Source organism: Syngnathus floridae, chromosome 19, assembly GCF_059516105.1.
Source record: "Syngnathus floridae isolate MCC-2025c chromosome 19, RoL_Sflo_1.0, whole genome shotgun sequence".
NCBI lineage: Eukaryota > Metazoa > Chordata > Actinopteri > Syngnathiformes > Syngnathidae > Syngnathus > Syngnathus floridae.
Genome location: NC_142431.1, coordinates 4,625,074 through 4,643,449, shown reverse-complemented (window position 1 = coordinate 4,643,449; position 18,376 = coordinate 4,625,074). Strand labels below are relative to the sequence as shown.

General features: G+C 39.1%; 1 protein-coding gene across 4 annotated transcripts; it reads left to right on the top strand.

Moving 5' to 3' along the window:
• Nucleotides 1–135: 135 nt before the first annotated feature.
• pnocb (prepronociceptin b) lies at nt 136–18,165 on the top strand. 4 transcript variants are annotated; one of them, XM_088362493.1, is made up of 6 exons: nt 136–436; nt 536–564; nt 1,189–1,336; nt 3,688–3,726; nt 14,050–14,277; nt 17,348–18,165. In XM_088362493.1, exons 5-6 carry the CDS (start codon nt 14,143–14,145, stop codon nt 17,981–17,983), a joined length of 771 nt encoding a protein of 256 aa, XP_088218619.1. In that variant the 5' UTR covers nt 136–436; nt 536–564; nt 1,189–1,336; nt 3,688–3,726; nt 14,050–14,142; the 3' UTR covers nt 17,984–18,165. The 4 variants fall into 4 exon arrangements, with proteins under 4 accessions (XP_088218619.1, XP_088218616.1, XP_088218620.1 ...); XM_088362490.1 differs by lacking the exon at nt 1,189–1,336; XM_088362494.1 differs by lacking the exon at nt 3,688–3,726.
• Nucleotides 18,166–18,376: the final 211 nt, after the last annotated feature.

Here is an 18,376-nt window from a genome sequence, read left to right as displayed (position 1 = left end):
TATCTAATCTGTTTTATTTACTGCTTATCCCGTTCAAGGAGGAGGACGTACTGGCATGATCGCCAGTCAATTACAGAGGTGACGCATTGAGAAAGAAAGCTGAGCCGTGATTGGTTGTTACCTGGGACCAGGCAGCTGTGACGTCATTTTCAGTCGACAGAAGGTGGCAAAATGGCTGCCTCCGGAAGTGGATAAAAACACGCGGATTTTGCCAGTATAATTCATTTTCCAATAACAAAACATTAATGAATTAATTCGACTAGTTGGGATGCTCAAAATATATTACAAAGAAAATTTGGGGGTTAGACCTACCGGACGATGACTTAATTTAGATTATCTAATAATTCTTTTGTTCTTTCTTGCTATTGAGATGCCAAGTTTTTGAAAGTAGAATTTTTAATGATGTTATTGCCAAAGAAAAAGCAAATTATCACAGGTAAGTTTCTCCTGATTTGAAATTGTATGGCTTTTTGTGTGTCACCTCTCAAGTTTTGATTAACTTAAGGAATTTATTTTCTTATGTTGTCCAATCCAGAATTCTACAACACAGAAGTACATGATGATGTAAGTTATCTTAACTAATCATATGCTTTCCTACTTAATTTTTCATACTATGTTGAAGAAAAAAAATGCACACAACCCTAATAATAACCTGTGAACACATTACTGTAGCATTCACTGTGCTACTTTCCAGAGCTTTAGTGTGTAATCATGCCAGCCTGCAAAGCAATTACACATTTCTATTCAAAGCTATTTGTGTTCCTAATCCGTGTAAATAAATGACATGTTATGACAGCTCTAGTTTGTCGGCAACATGTTTGCAACTGCTTGGGCTTCATGCCCAATTGAATATATTTTTCAATCATTATGGGATTGGCTCCAGCACGCCTGCGACCCTCGTGAGGATAAGTGGTTGGGAAGATGAATGAATTATTATATAAATAATATTATCCTGTCTAAAAGAAAAAACGTTAGTTGTCTTTGTGTATATGAGATAAATGACAAACATCTGTAAAAAAAACGGTAATCTGTTTTGAAACCTCCAACAGATTTTATGTGTATAAAAAATATCTTATTTCCTTCATGCTAAATTGTGACCATGCCAAATGGCTAGACTAAGAGTGTCTTGGTGTGGCACAGAGCCAAGTTCAGCTTCACTCTTACCGTTGTCTGTCTTGGCCACCAAAGGAAGCGTTGAGTGGCCGGGCTGTGGACACCGGCGATATCAATGACAGGCAGACCCCCAAACGGCCGCTTGCTCCTCTCCTTCTTATCTGAGCTTTAGTGAGGGCTCTTGTCTATAAGCGATTCAGCCATCACTATCAACCTCCAACAGGTACACATGGAGCATTCACACTTTTACAGGGCACTAACGTCAGCTCAGGTTAAAAATGGAGTTGACGTTTGCTGTTTTTGGTAACACAACTGAGGTCATAATTGTCGCTTGAGGTTGATTACCGTATTCCCCTTCATTTACTTTCCCGCAAACTGTACCACATGTAAAGGAAGCATTTATTTGAGGGAAGCTTTTAATAAAAATACCTTGATAATTCGGTTGGACCACAATCCAGATTTTCATTGTTTAGTTTATCTTCAGTGCATTTTTATTGATTGTTTTCTCAGTTTCAATTTATTTTTGTGACAACTGTGGGCTGTTCAACAAAAGTTAACCTATGTGTGTAAATGTACTGCTTGGGGCGATGGTAAAGGTAATTATAGTTTGTGAAATACCTGTTTATTCCCCCGAGGGGGAAAATGGAGGAGTCTATTTGGGGAGAGGTGTTTATTTGTTCCAGTCATACTTTCCGAGTCTCCTCTTTTCCTAAGAGACTCCTTTATTTTAATGCCCTCTCCCTGTGTCCTCTTGGCGTCACGTTTCTCCCTTATCTCTCCCAAATTTGGAGGTTAAAGTGTGTTTGTGGGTATTTATTTTCACCCGTAAAGCTAGACAATCACATCAGATATGTTGCAAAATCCAGAAAGGTGCAGAAAGAACAAATCTGCAGCTGAGAATGTAGAAGTAAAGGGATGTGTATTGCAAGATTTGCTCAAGCGACTTCTCTGGTGAGCATTTGGGAGGGGGGGGAGGGGGGGGGGCATACTATAACGTCACGTAGCGAGGGCAAAGTGAATCTCAGAAACAAGCTGTTGTTGTGGACATGCTTCCAGAAGGAACATTAAGTACTGGTTTATGTTCTGAAACGAAGAGCAAAACATTCCATTTGCATTCTGTGATGAGATAAATTAGTCTGCAAAAAAACATCTGAATTGATCACCGGTGAAATTTCCTGTGTTATTGTGAACAATTTTGAAAGTGATTAGTCATATTTTATCTTGTCTCACATTTCCTACTTGTCTAAAAATAAAAAAAGAGCAATTACCAATACCCTGACCTCAATCAGCAAAGAATCAAGATTAGCAATCAAGCTAATGCTAATCTTTTTTTCTTTTTTGGCAATAAATTAGTAGCTCTATTTTGTCACAATGGGGAAGAAATGTAGAATGTCTTGCTCATAGACACATTTTTAAGAATTAATTTCACATTTGATTCAGGGGAAGCAAGAAACGGTCGATGTGAGGTTAATATTATTTGTATAATTGGGAAAAGGCTTATATTTTTTTAATATACTTTACAAATACATTCACACGAGTTTGCTACTCAAAAAACGATTACTCCACATCAACAGTTCTACGCTTACGTTGGCAGGCAGGCAGTCAGAGACTCAACTACGGTAATTGTATCCACGTCTTTTCCATAATATCCTTTCGAGGAAAAAAAAAGATTTTTTTGTCACCTCTCATTATACTTGAGCTCGAACAGGAAGCGTCTGCCTCTCAAACTTAAACACAATGAAGATATAATTAACGACATCGCTAAACATATCCGTCCTACAATTCACCATGTCGAAATGACTTCTGTGAAAACGGTTATGGAAGGAAGTGGTGGCCTAATAGTTTTGCGTGTTATTGTGTCACAGCAAAAACCAAATGAGCAACATTGATGGGAAGAGAGCACAACAGAGCTCATATAACATTATGTACCAGAGGTAACTAATATGATTCTTAATAGGCTTCATTGAAACTTCTACATTTGCTTTCCGAAATGTCCTTCATGAGTCAACTGCCATCTCCATACACGGGCAGGCTGCATATGCTCTAATTATTGACTGTGCTCCGTTAACTGCTCCTCATAAAACACACAATCGTCATCTTTTGCTTCATATCACCGTCAATGAATTGATTTTGACGTCTTGTCCAATCTGTTGATATTTTACATCTTTCTGTTGTAGTGACGTGATGATGAGGTGGCATTGTTTTCCCTCAACCTTGATGCAGGGCTGGTGTCTAAGTTGGGGGTTTTATGGACACCTTCGAATATTTTTAGAGTTCCATTAGTTGCTCAATGAAGACGAAAACGACGGCGTAGGCACTGCTCGCTACGTCAGCACGGGCCATGCCGGGTGTGGGTGTATATGTGTGTGTGTGTCTACCCGGTTCATACGTAATAGATTGGGGGAATCACCCCACTCGCACTATGATGATGTTTGAGGGGGAGGAGGTTTGGTGCTGAGCCGGGAGGGAAGGGGTGTGCCTTTATAAGAAGCCTCAGAGGAGGTATGTGTTCAGTTGTTGAAACCCTTAGCCCAAGGATACAAGCTGAGATTATAAACTCCCTTGTCGCCACAGAAGAAGCACCCCGAGAAAATCTCTACGTCACAGATAAAGGTAGGGAACTTTATTTTTATTTTTTTTTGACAGGCTTTATATGATGTTGACCCACTTGTGTGTCAAGACGGTGTTTTAGAAAACACACTTTGAGATGAGAAACAAAAAACTTTTAGTTTGGTGTCTTATGGATGTATGTGTGGATAATCAATCCTGGATTGTTTTTGATTTCTGCTCCATTGGTGTAAAGATTTATTATTTTGGATTTTTGTCCTCAGATATTCTTCTGTATATAAAACATCTGCACCTGGAGGCATTTCATCCTTTGTTGGGGAGTGTTCTTTTCATCACTATTTTCTTCGTCTCCCTGTTGCTCCTGCGGTACCATCTTCACCCTCATCAGCATCCACACCACAACTGATTACTACTTAATTAACAAGATAGTACCACGCTGTGCTGAGACCACACTTAACAGCACTTTGTAATGAGTTGAGGCGTAGCTGACTTAAATCTATCTGAAGTAATTGTTATATAAAGAAAGTGAAGAATAAAATTGACATTATTTTAGCTAAAATCTGTATGTTTGTAAGGACAGGCATTAACTCAATTTAATTAATTGTAATAAATATGTTTTGACATTTATGACTGCATCAAAGTATTTCTCTATTCTGAAAAGTAGCGAACAGTGCCTCTGTTGGTTACACCCAAACAGTGCACTCTATTTAGCCTCAGTGCGCCGTAATGAGATGAATAAACAATCAACTCCACACTATCAACAGAATTCTTAATGAACAATTAATCCACAGTTTGATTATTTTGCTCATTCCTCCTAAGGAGTGATGAAATGCTGATTATGCAAATACAAAATTACGCTTTCGAAACATTCCATCTGTTAGTACTTTCTATATTAAGTCCTCAGAGTTATGTGTTTGCAATATGTAAGAGGCATAGGGATTCATAAAGAAATGGCAATTATGATGATATAAAAAAAGGATGTCCAGAAAGTTGTCTTTCATTAAATTCACTGAGATATATGCAATATGTGACAGATGCTCAATATACGTATCTTGGCAACATTCATTCAGGAGGTACTTTTACAATGACACACTTGAGTAGTGACACACTGAAAGTAATTGAAGAATTCCAATTATGGTAATACAAAATTATATTTGGAAATATTTCCCCAGTATGCAATTTAAGATGGACACTGGCTTAAGGGCGTACGTAAGCAGCTTTGCTCGTTTTGACTGGTGGTTAAATATTGCATATAATATTAGACAACATAAGACAAAGGAAACCTTGAAAGAATTATGCAGGAGACTATCTTCTTCCAACATATAGGAAAGAAGCTCAAGAAAGGAATCAGTCAAATGCTGTTATTATGCTAAGCGCATGGCAATGATGATTTTAATGATAATGGTAATGAATGTGCATAATCTTGGGCCATTATCAGTGAAGACGTTAGTCGCGCAGACGAGCGAGAAAATGGGTGGTTAATGTGCCATTCACAGATAAATGACTCTGCAGCATGGAATTGTTTCATGACGGATGAAGCATGTTTACAGACATACTGTGTATGATCCGGATTTTTGGACAGCTGTAAAATGTATCGGTGTAAAATCGGGTGGTGCTTTACCGATGTTGGGCCTGAGCTGTGAAGGATCTTAATAAAATTGTAGGAAAGTTGAATTCCAAGGCACAAAATATATTGTTCAAAAACCATGTGATGAGAGATATACTGTAAAAACCCAAATTAATTAAAAGGCTTTATTTTCCATATAATTTTTCTGTGGATTCTTTCCACAATTTAAACAGAATATTCTCCTTAGAATATATCCGCACAATAAAATCCAAGATTACACATCAAAACCGGCACTTACAGTTTAATTAAATAATTTTGTTTGCCTGTTTGAGCCTGAAATTGCCACTCTCTTTGGTGGATTTCTACTTATTTGAGCGTGTAATACAAAATTGTCTGGGGAAAAATACGGCTCTAAAGTTGCGGAACAACCTGGAATCTGAATTTTGATGTTACATGAGACATTCACACCACTCAGAAAATCTTGAAAGATTGGATTCTACTATCACTAGCCAGGTCAGTAAATAATAATGTGTTCTCATTTGCCTCGCTAGGTTAAATAAAGGTTGATTTAAATAAATCACAGCATTTTTAAAAGTTTAACTTCCCAAGTGTGTTTTGTTTTTGTCATTTTTTGCTGTTTACATAAAAGTGCGACGATAACCATAGATCCAGATGTAATTTAATGTAGGTAATTGGTACACTTGTGTCCTGGCCAGAGGTGTTAAATCAAGGTCCAGAAACAAAAACCCTTGCCACAGTTTTAGGTACCGGTACTTCCAATCAATCGAGCCGATTTCCCGAAAGCTAGCTCCTTTACCTGTTGGTTGATTAGAAGGATCTGTGGCTAAAGCTGTGGCATGGATTCCAGTTTCAGGATCAGGATTTGACGCCGTTGGTCCTGGGTGCTCTGTACAGTAAGACTTAATATAAAAGTAAAATAAGACTCAAGACCCTAAACACAAATGTCGCCATGTCCATCATATGCTATATTTTTGTTGTTTTTAAATGATGACCTCTTTTTACAGTCCGAAGTGAGTCAGAAATTAACTCGGCTTGTCCTGTTGATAAATGATTCATGATGGAGACAGTTTGACGCAAACAAAACACATCATTTCTTTTAATGCTTTCCTAGGGGAAAACTACAAATTCCCAATAAATAAAAAATTGATGAGCCTCATAAAGTGGGAAAAAATGCGTGACTTGCTACCGGAAAACTTTTACTACAGTACGAACCCATCGTCCCTACCCGTTTGCGAGACAATTCGCTAGTCCATCTTTTCCAGCCTCATTCCTCACCATTGTAAAAGTCACTAGTGGTCGATTGCTTTCTTCTGGCTGCATGTCCAATGGATTTGTGCAAGTGTCAACACAGCTTAACAGCAAATGAATCAATGGTGGAAGCCATGTCAGCTGCCTAACGCTCTGCAGGATGTCTGCAATACGTGTTTACAAAGTCACACTGCAGACATTGAAGTATTGTCACTGGAAAACCTGCTGGCCTCGCATCCCACTTGACAGAAGTCGGACATTATTTCAAACGGAATATAGCCAATTGAACGTGACAACATTACATCGTTAAACTCACATCCCCCGTAACCTCGCAGCATCTTCAACCTGATGGTACATCGAGCTAAATACAATGCGTCTGCTCTTTTGTTCTCTCTCGGTCATAGCATATTATTTTGAAGCCATTAACGCGGTGTCATGGGGGGCTAAACGAGAGGAGTGTTATTAGCGCGTGACTTCCAGTGTGTCCCCCCAACTATAAAGGACATATTTGCTACTGGAAACGAGATATCAAGCAGTTAATCAGCTATGCTCTCATTTAGGAGAACTGAGGGAAACATTACTAATGATATGCTCAATTGATCTAATAGGTGTGCCACGCACGAAACAAGTTGGAAATAAGAAATATTATATCTCTTCAATTTAGTGTGTTTTGTCTTATTTGGATGGGAGGAGAAAAGCTGAGGTTTATTGAATTTCAGCTCAATTTGTTTTATCTGTCGGAGCACAGAAGATAAGATAAGAACAAAAGGCAATGCAAGACAAGCAGTGTTGGGTGAGCCAATGCTGTGATCCTTCCCGGAGTCTCATAAATTCAAATTTCATCTCCGTTGCATGATCGCAAATTTCTTAATAGGTGGCTATTAATAGTCTGATCATGACGCCAGCTCCTTTAACTCTTTTATTTCTCGCTTGTCACGGTCGTCATCATTTGTTAGTTCTGCTTCTGAGTGACAAAAAGATGACTTGAGCTCTGCAACCGGGCAGGTAATAAGTACAAATAATTGTGTCGGGCGCTGCAAAGCATCTAAATTGGATTTAGCGCATTCTCTCAGATTAAGCATTTCAGCATCCTTCCTGAGAGGAAGGTCAGTTACAAGTGCACCTTTTCCGCTACCGCACGCTGTTTATCTGGAGCTGCACAGGCTGGATTACAGTGCTAAGTGAGGTCATCCTGGAGTTTGGGCTTTTTATCTGTGTTTTTACAGGACCATGCTGTCGGTTTACTGATCGAGCGTTGTTGTTATAAGGCTAAAACAACAGAATCATTTTAATGAGAAATATGACATTGACGAAAAAAAAAATCCTTTTTTTTTTTTTTGGTCTGGCACTGTCAACACAATGTATAGGACTGTCACCGATCATTCTTTAAGTGCTTTGAGTCCTTTGAAGGTCACAAAGCACCATAGCCATTTGTTTGTGATGTGGTTCTAAGAAACTCACCGGGAAAACAAAAACAATCCACATTCATTCATCAATTGATGGAGTGTGGCAAGTGTTCCATCAGTCCATTATTGAGCTTTTGTTTTGGTGTTTAACATGGCTCGCCACATTTGTTGAGACGTTTGTTTATTGACCTACACGTCGCAGTCCAGTACTCAAAATCGCTCGACTGTGAAGCTGAGGCGAGCCACATGCAACATCGTGCAACCTGTATAGAAATGAATCAAAGTAAAAAAAAAAATCTTCCTCATGATAAATGCAGGACACTCTTTTACATTTTTTTTTTTTGCTCATAGAATAGATTCATTAGGTCTTGAAAAGAGGTCAGCAACATGTGGCTCTTTTATCTACATAAAATGAAGATAAAATTGAATTGTGAGATTTAATTCAGAGGTTATACAAAAAAATATGTGACTTTTCCCCAGTGGGAGTATTGCCTTCAGGACAGCAATTTAAATTCTATACAAATCTGTTATAAAGCAATAATTGACCTGTCATTGAAAGAGCGCATGTGTCAGTAGGGTGAATTGATGTCTGAATCTTCACAGTGCAAACTCATGACAAACACTTCAAATAGCAAGATTATCGGAGGTGAAGTGTTCTGTTGCAACGCCCCAACATGACAGAATACACATTGGCCTGTTGCCAGGGTTTGCCCTTCTGTCAAATCTTTAAATGAGATGGCTTCTCCTCACTTGAGCCACATGCGACCTGGCGCCGAATCACACCTTTTTCACAAATCTTTTTACAAACCCCCCAAATTCTTCAGAAAACATTTATGTGAGAAATATGGGGACAAAATTACTAATTATTATTATACTGTTTGCTAATGCTATTCTATGCTAATACTGCAGCTCTGCTTACCTTTTCCTTTGGCCGAAAGTGTCTCTTTTGCTCTCGAACTTAACCCTGCCTAGCTACCAAGTCTTTTCCAGAGAATAACTCGGTGCGGAGGTTGTTATATAAATGAACCCCACTGTTACATGCAGTCAAGTGCAAAACGGCTCGCCCACTAACACTTTTGCACAAATAGGCCGATAAAGGATTTATTTAGTTGTTTGATTTTGCACTCAAGGTGGGCAGGCACTTTGGAGACCCACCTAAAATATCTGTACTTCAAGAGTCAAACAGAAAAGCCGGCAGGATTACTCAGGATGGATAGAAATAAAAGTCTCAAAATGAAAAGACAGCATGAAACTGAACTCCAACTCAGCACAAGGTTGTAAGTGGGACCATAATGGAAAAAGATGAAGCGACAAGTCACCACCATGGCTCTCCAGATGATAGCCCTGTAGACTCTCATCGACCCTATGTGTCAAAAATGGCTCTGGATATTTTACAGAAAATGTTACAACTGCTCAAGTAGATATGGTGTGATCAGATGATAAACTGGTGGGATCTATTTTTCTTTTGAGGACAATGTTTTGTACCCCACAGAGGTAATTGAGCGATTTGGCACCGTGGGACATCGCTCCTGTGGTTTGCCCACAAATTTCCGTTACTTTTTATTTTTTTTTTATACTCTATCTACAACTTGATGTCATTCGGTTGAGGGTGTGTGTTGTGTGTTTTGTTTTTTTGTTTTTTACATTATTAGGACTTAATACAGATGTAAATTTACCATAAGAAAAACAAATGTACTTTGTCGTTTTATATAAATATGAGATGAGGGGTGGTACTTAAATTTTCTACTTCATTCTTTTTTTTTTTTTTTAGCAGTACTTGTGGATGTTCTGTTTTTTTCTACTCAAAAGCAAAATGGATCTGAATCAGAGTGGAGAAAATGAAAAAAGTGTCCTGCACTGAAAAAAATGTATGTTAAATATACAGAATTTTATTTCTCAAGTAGTTACCCGAAATATCTCAATTTTTTTTTCTTTTTAGTAACCATACGACTACTTAATCAATATTATAATCACAATCTTTGTCTTTCCCTGCTCTCCTTTCACACATTAAACCAAACTTTACTGGTGTACTTTCTCGGATTAACGCATTTTGATCAAGCGGCCACAAAATATACGGTAATAAAACACTAATGAATCTCCTCGGGTTATAAGAAATTAATCGACTAACATTTACGACCCTAAGGGATGTAATTTCCCGGCCTAAAAAGTAACCATATCTTCTAGAAATAACCGGGAACCTTCACAATATGTCAACGGAGGTGAGCGATCCTGCTCATTAATTCATAGGTACAGGAATAGAGAAAGGTAGAAATGGTGCAACATGGATGCAAAGGAGAGAGCAACAAGGTAACAAAGAAAAAGACACAGCGAGACCTCTCGGTTTATCTGCGCATTAGCAGACTCCTTTGTGCCTTTCAGTTGCGTGCCGGCGACTAATGGACGAGATAGAGTGAGTCACCAAGCTTTTTCTTCTCGTCCCCCTTTTCCCCCCATCATTAATATCACTTTGCACACCTTCCATCCAATTGGCGCCCTTCATCATCCAAGCTGCCGATGCTAATTTCAATCATTATTAGCTTTACTAATAACAGCTCTGGTATTGTTGAAAAGTCCCACATCCCATTAGGCTTCCTTTTAAAGAAGTGGTTGGAGCAGACTTTATTCTTGTGTATATTTAGTCTTAGACGAGGCCTGTACTCAGGAAATGCAGAGTAAAAGCACCACACTAGTGGTTCTTGTATGAATGGCCCGAGAGATTCCTGTTTTCAAAGGTAAAAAAACAATTTCAGGGTCTTCGTTAACACTAATGGAAGCAAAAAACAAGCGCGGTTGTTGTGGTTTGCTGTTTCGATTCTGGCTAAAAGCATTAAGGTGATGATGGAAGGACAATTTTGGAGAGCTGAAGGACGTCTGCCTCTTTGCTCTGGTCCATTTTCATTTTTTTTTTTATTTCCGTGCCTTCCTTGATTTAGAAGGAAAAGCTTGCTTTATTAGTGACTCTTGATCTTTTTTTTTTCCAAATGCAGCTATACCAGTAATGAGCTCCTGGGTTCTTGGCAAGACACAGTGTCATATTTTTCCGGCTTTTAGGTGCACTTAAAAATATTTAATTTTCTCCAAAGTTGACAGTACTCCTTATAATCAGGCGCGTCTTATGTATGGATGTCGAATTAAAGTTGAATGTAGTTGGACTCATTTGCTGTTTGTAGTATTTATGTACATATGTACGTATATATATATATATATATATATATATATATATATATATATATATATATATATATATATATATATATATATATATATATATATATATATATATATATATATATACGCACACATACATAAACACGCACGCACACACACATAGAGCAGAAGAAAAAATGTTTTTGTGGTTTGATGTCTCAATGTGTCAGCCCAACAATGGGCAAATAAATCAAACTGAAGTACGTACTCTCCACGTATAGGAAATGTTTGAAGGTATGGAAAAGCTGTCACAGTTGTCAGAAGGGCCTCAGAAAAGCGTTGAGAAAAGCGTTTGCTGATATCAGACCCTTAAGGTTATATCTACAGAAATGCTATTATGCTGTAATTTTGCTCCAAAATGGCTTTTTGTGAAAGAACAAATGTGAAAACTTGTCATCTAAACATTTGTGCCTTTAATATAAATGGGCTGAGGAGTTGCACAGTGAGTATCTTGGAAATGACACACCATTTTGGATGGGAGGAAAAATGTTTTGTGAAAACAATCATGGTAACCCAAGCGAGTTCAAGTGGTCAAATTGGATCCGGCAAATAACACAATGCTGTAAATAATTTCAATGTACCACAATAGCCAAGGCCAAGCAACTCACTGACTGATTTGATGACAATCAGATTTTGTTCAATGACCTGGAGTCACTGATCACGTAAAAGCGCTCAAGTGGCACACTCTGCTTTCATTTTTGATTGTAGAGCTTCCAACCCCCAATACTTGTCACATCGACAAATTAGACCAATCCATTTAGGTGAATATGTGTTTCTGATGATTTTCTAGGGTCTCAAAACATGCAAGTTACTCCAATTTGTTCATAAACGTGATTACCTCACACTGAAAATATAGTTGACAATAAAGTTAAACTGCAAAGGAAGATAATATGAATATAGAATGGAAAATCACAGCCATTTATTTGAAATACAAATAATTCTTACGATACATTGAAAACTAGAACACCGAAGACACACTACACGGTTTTGTTTATTGACATCGTGGACAAGTGAGTAAAAAGCTCTTTTTGTACTCGGCACCAGCATGAATACGCAGTTGGGTCACCGATTTGCTCATTAACTTGATCAGAGAGGACCACTTAAGGGAGAACACAACAGTATAAAATGGACTTAGTCAGCAAGCAGGTGGTGATCATTCCAAACATTTCAGTAAGGCAAACAAACATCCCCCTGATGATTTCCCATGAAGCCTTGCATGTGTATTCCGAAATGGACCAGTTCTATTCACAGCCTCTTTCACATGCTATTGACTATGTGTAATGTGACTACATGGGAATGGTCACAGTGAGCTACTCTTTGCCATTTTTTTTTTTTTTTTTTTAATATACACTCCAGTGAATCCATCAATATTCCACCCACTCGGTTGCTTGTAAAAGATTTTCACTCACTCACTCTCAATATGATACATTGAGTGCAATAACATTGAGTCATCGCTTGCGCACTTCTCTATGGAAGCGTGGAACTGTCAGTTTGGAGTAAACATTTTTCACTGGAAAACAGCTAGTAAGATAATAACAACAAAGTACGTTCAAATAAATTTGTCAGTCAAAGGTTTTACGCCGCATTGGCAGTTCCATACTTCCGTAATAATAATAATAATAATAAAAAAATGTTTCACTCCTCATTGGTAGTTTTGCTGCTCTCATACTTTTCGGTCTTTTCAAGAATTTTTAAGACAAGTAGGAACTTAAGTACACTGCACCCCATGTTGTAAATTTGTTTTTAATCAGTAAGCGTAATTATCATTCATAATTGATTGAACCCCCAAAATTAATAATACCAAAAAAAAAACATAAAAATTGTTCAACAAATTTCTTTTGAGGTGTCAGATACGGCCCGCCACATCATTTTATGTGGCCCGCGAAGACAAATTGCGCATCAAATTTGTTTGTCATTACTAGAATTGCAAATTGTCTTCACTTTTAATATCATTTTTTAAAATATTTAACCAGTTTTTACTCGTCTGATTTGAAAACGAGTTATTTGTCAGTTTGTTTTGTAGCTTTTACTGTATATAATATGAGGTGCTCATACATTTATTTGGGTTGAAGCTAGAAAGAAGCTATGACTACAATGCGGCCCGTGAAAAAAATGAGTTTAACACCCCTTATATAGAGGAATTAAATGTATTTTTCTTCAGGACTGTTTAACTGCTGAACATATAGCATCTGTTTGTTTACGAAAATGCTAGCAGGCATCATATCGTGAAAAACTACCATGTTTGCAGACTGAAACACCCAAAGCTCAACATTTACTGCGCATAGCAGGCACATGTGGGTTATCTTATTTGTGATCCATAAACCAACAAGCCAGGCAGCTGTGTATGAGCAAAAGCAATTTACAATCATCAGAGTGGCTGTTTTTTCCCCTCTGTAACCTGTTATATGAGAAGATATGGGGGCCACCCACATGATAGATGGAGAGGCAGTATTGCATAGTGACCAGTGTTACCATTCTTTCATATTTTCAGGAGTGCATTTGCCATTTTGGTATCGACCTTGCATGGCTCACTATGAGGCAGAAATACCTTTTGATTTCTTGGAAGATTATCCTAATAAAGGCTTCAGAGCTTAGGAATGATGGGTGTAAACTTTCAAAATCTTTTACGCCCCATGTCTTCAAATTTCTTTAGAGTTTTTTTTATTCAGTTACTGGAGTTTGTTTTTTCGTCCACTTTTTTTGCTGCATGAATTTAAATGTCCTGTATACTTCAATTCAAGCATGTTGCTTCATATGTTTTTTCATTCATTGCCTCTGGCCGCATTCTCGAATTAATTCCTGGTGTTTGGCATGACAGTCTCTCTCCACCAACGCTCGGACCGAAAAAAAAAAATGAAGCTAATAATTCCTTGAAACAGGACCTGATGCAATCCTATGTAACTGCTTTCTTTCCTTTAGGCTGACCTTATCCAGCTATTGTTGGCCTTTCTTCTTGACTCCTCTGCTTGTTGGGCTCCTGTTTGTTCCTGCCTGTCTGGGTTGTGCAGAGCCATGAAGATTCCTCTGTGGTGCCTGCTGGTTCTCCTTCCATGTTTCTTCACCCCTGGACACAGTGACTGCCAGGGGGAGTGCGTGGCCTGTGGTCTCCTCCTGCAGCAGCAACAGCAACAAAATTTTGACACCATGGTATGTGTGCATTCTCTCAATGTGTGTTTTTTTTTTTTCTTAAAAAAAAAATCAGAATTAATCATGTGGAACCTGCAGCTGATGATGTAAACAGCTGTACAGGAAAGATAGTAAAACTGCCTGATGCTGGAGTAGCCACTTCGAAATAGACAATCTTTGAACCAAACCTCCATCATCGGGTTCAAATTGGAAGTGTGACGTGACGTTATGTGTTTTAAGTGAGTTGCAGTGAATGCCCAGTTAAGCAGACTGCAGCCCGCTCTCCATTTTACGGTTCATAGACCCCGTCCGTGCATATAATCGACATAATAAAAACTCAAGATAGCGTTTTTTAGTTAAAGGCGCCATGTCACAATTATGCAATTATTCAGTGAGGCATGTTTGAAGTTTCCCACAATGACTGAAGAAGGAATGATTTGTTGATGTGGAAACCGACACGCGAGCAGACCCGAGTAGAGACGAGTCTGTAACCTCGACCCCCCCCCCATGAATCTGTATATCCCGATATCACAAAACTGCCGCCAGTCTCGCTCACATCTGGAGTGGGGAACAAAGAACGGCTCAGGGGATTCCATCTTTGGCTCAAAGCGAAGACAACGAACACAATGAGGAACTGATAAAAAGTGTCAGTCAGCGGTGTAAGCCCAGCCCGATGAGACTAAGCAGCAGTCAATTACATCGTTCTATTACATCTTCCATAAAGGCCCCAGCTGTCTTCCTCAGCATCATTATTGACTAAATTAGCCATCCAACCACAATTGAAGGTTGCCCACCGGCTGTTTTGACTCAGTGGCGTTTCTCTCACTCCGGCTGTTTGGAAATGAGATTGTGCGCAGGGCTACTTTTGGTTGAGTTCAAGGTGGAATTGCATTTCGTCTGCGTGAACCACAGCTGTGCCGAAATCCACTCTCAGCGTGCCCGTGGACTCGTTAAAGGATTTGCTATTATGCACCTAAATTGCTTTGCTATTAAAAGGCAGTATTAGCAACATGCGTTAAGTATCACAGCAGTTTTTTCAGACCAAAATTCTATATTTTTAATCCTGTATTGCCCTAGGAACTATATTTGGTGGCCTCGGCTGATGTTGAAAATGCACCCAGCGTTGCAATGTAAGACTAGTGATTTGATCTACTCAATCAGAGACACACAATAATGATAATAATGAAACATAACGACAATTTAATGGCACATTATTAAAACCCGTAAGCCTTAACTTGTCTTTTTGATGCCGACAGCCACTTTCCACAGACACTGTTGAGTGCAAAATAACGTAACTTTGCTGTCACTTGTACAGTCAAGATCAAATCCTTTAAAAACAAAAATCTGGAGAGCCTGGGTTAGCTAAAGGCAACCATGATATACAGTTTATATTTATAAACCGTCCCTTTGAGTGCAGCCACACTGAAGGAGGCTGCCTATCACAATGCGGAGGCACAACCCTAGCTGCCTCACCTCACGCTTTTCAGCAAAGCTAATGACATAACATTCTTAGATTGCATTTACCCGATTATACGAAATCAGAATGCATATATCATCTGTCATTATAAAGTAATTTTCTCAATAGATGCCTCTTTTACTTGTGCTCTGTGCTTTTTTGTCAGGGATTGACGCAATCTGAGGTGAGGCAGATAACTGACTGCCTCACTTTGTGTCTCGCGGCTGTCTTTAAACAGAAAATATGGCAATTCTGTAACTTTAGTAGTCAAGTTGTGTACATCATTGAATTCAATAAGAAAATCAATATAAAACACAGACCAGAGAACTAAAATTTTATATAATTATTTTTTCTTTCTGCCCTATAGTAACACATTTTGGGCAACTGGAAAATCCTATGACATACTATGGAAACAACTGGGAACAGTCTCAGAGTAGTTATTAATCATAATCAAAATCATCTTCACTGACCAAATGTGTTAAAAACACAGAAGAAATTTGTCTTTGATTTGACCCACTACAAGAAAATGAACATTTCAGATATAACATTAATATAGAGTGACATTAATCAATGTAAGAATCATATCATTAGTGCAATGGCACTGAACAGTGACAGCTGTGCAAATTAAATTGGTTACTTTCTCCATTAAGCCTTCATGCTATAGAGAGCAAATCACGCTTTTAAAATCAAATCGTGAAGGACGTCCTTAACCTGTTGTTTTTTTTCTCCATCCTCCGGTCCTCACAAGACAATGAAAATATGACCAATACACACGTTGCCTCTCAGTCATAAACTCCTTTAGATTGTTTCATTGATCTGACGTGGAGAATCCCCTGGTGCGTTCATTTCATTTAGGACGGATAATTAATTTCCGTTGATAGATTCACAGCGGAACTCCCTCCGCGCTCATCTCCTTTGATGTCTGCAGGTTTCCGATAACAATTCATTTAATTTAAGCAAGATTTGATAAGTATGGACTTGGCTTCTCACATCAAACTGACATTTTCAAGTCAGGTGGCTGTGGAATGAAAAATGTAGTGCACAGAATCACAAGTTCTCTCTAAAAACTTGACTTTGAAAACATCATATATCATTCCTAAAATATTTCCTCAGGTTGAAGAGCCTATCCGAAAAAAAATCACATCAATGACATCAGAAATAATTGGTATTTTTGGTTAATTTGCTTCTGTCAATCATTGTACTGAAGTAGATGTCACATTTATCACATGATGGACGTGTTCAATTAGTTCATGACTTTTCCTATGACGTGAACGCTGCATGAAGGAGAGCCCCATTAACTTCCTGACAAGTTGGCCACCCAGATCAAGTCTGTCTCAGTTTGGGCTACAGGAGAAGTTTTACAAAATGAATGATGAATTGACTGAATTTCCAGAAACACCTGATCAGTAATGTTAGCACTGATGCTAATGCTAATACAACACGAGCTGTGTCCTGACTCGTGTGTGTATCAGGAGCAAAAATCACATTACCCAGGGACAATTAGTATTCTAATTGGCTTTTTTTTTTTTTTTTTTTACATTGGCGTGCATGACCCTAATGAGGTGCTGAAGAAAATGGATGGATAGCATTTTACCCTCCATGTCAAATCGTATCTGCATATCCTCCTCTCTGCAGGTGTGCTTGTTAGAGTGCAAGGGTCAGGTCTCCTCCTCGCTCACCTGGGAGATGTGTGAGCGCACCCTGAGGCTCGCCATCTATCCTCCGTTTGCTCAGGAAGGCGCCCTTCTCAAAAGCACTGCGGGAGGGCTGCAGATGACCTCTCTGGATCTGACCTCTGATAGTGAACTGCAATCAGCGGCCGCACAACCTTTCCAAGAGGAGGATGAGGACCTGGTTGAGGCCCCCTTTGAGCAGCGCCGTGTCCATTATGACTCATCACTGCTCGAATCCTCGGAGGCGGGGGAGGACGTGCAGAGTCTGGCTCTCCATCTGGATGAAGGAGACGGTGAGCAGAGGGAAGATGGGAATGTCAGCGAGCTGGATGAAAGCTCAGAGGCCGTTAGCTTATCCAAACGCTTTGGCGGCTTTCAGCGGGGCCGCCAAAGTTACAGGAAGTTGATTGGCTCCCCTGCGAGACACTTACAGAAGCGCTACGGAGGCTTCATAGGCGTCCGCAAATCTGCCCGAAAATGGAACAGTCAGAAACGGGTCAACCAGCTGCTCAGGCAGTACCTCGGCATGAGGAGCAGCCGCAGCGGCCGCTTCAATTTCTCCCCGGTAACAAGAGCCTGGCGGCAAAACAAACTGTAAACATGTTGCCCAAAATCCTGCTATCCACATACCTCAACCAATCATCTTTTCAACAGTCTGAACTGTGACTTCCTCCATTGTCGTCGGCTCTTTGTGTCCAACAAGTAAAACAAGGAATGCTATGACCATGATCAATATTTATCATGCCGTCCTGTGAAATAAAAGAATTTAGAGAAGTGCAATTGAATATATTTTTGTGTGTCGGTGCAATCAGAGACAGGCCAAATGAGATTGGAAAAACAAAGTGTGACTTTTGACTGCACTTTCTTGAAAAGTCATTTGCACTTTAGTTTAGAAAGCTTGACAGCCCAGCCAGCTCTCATTAGTTGTGTTGAATCCATTGAGATGTCTCGACTTGGAAGTTTAAAATTCTGGTGGTTCTCTTGGACTTCA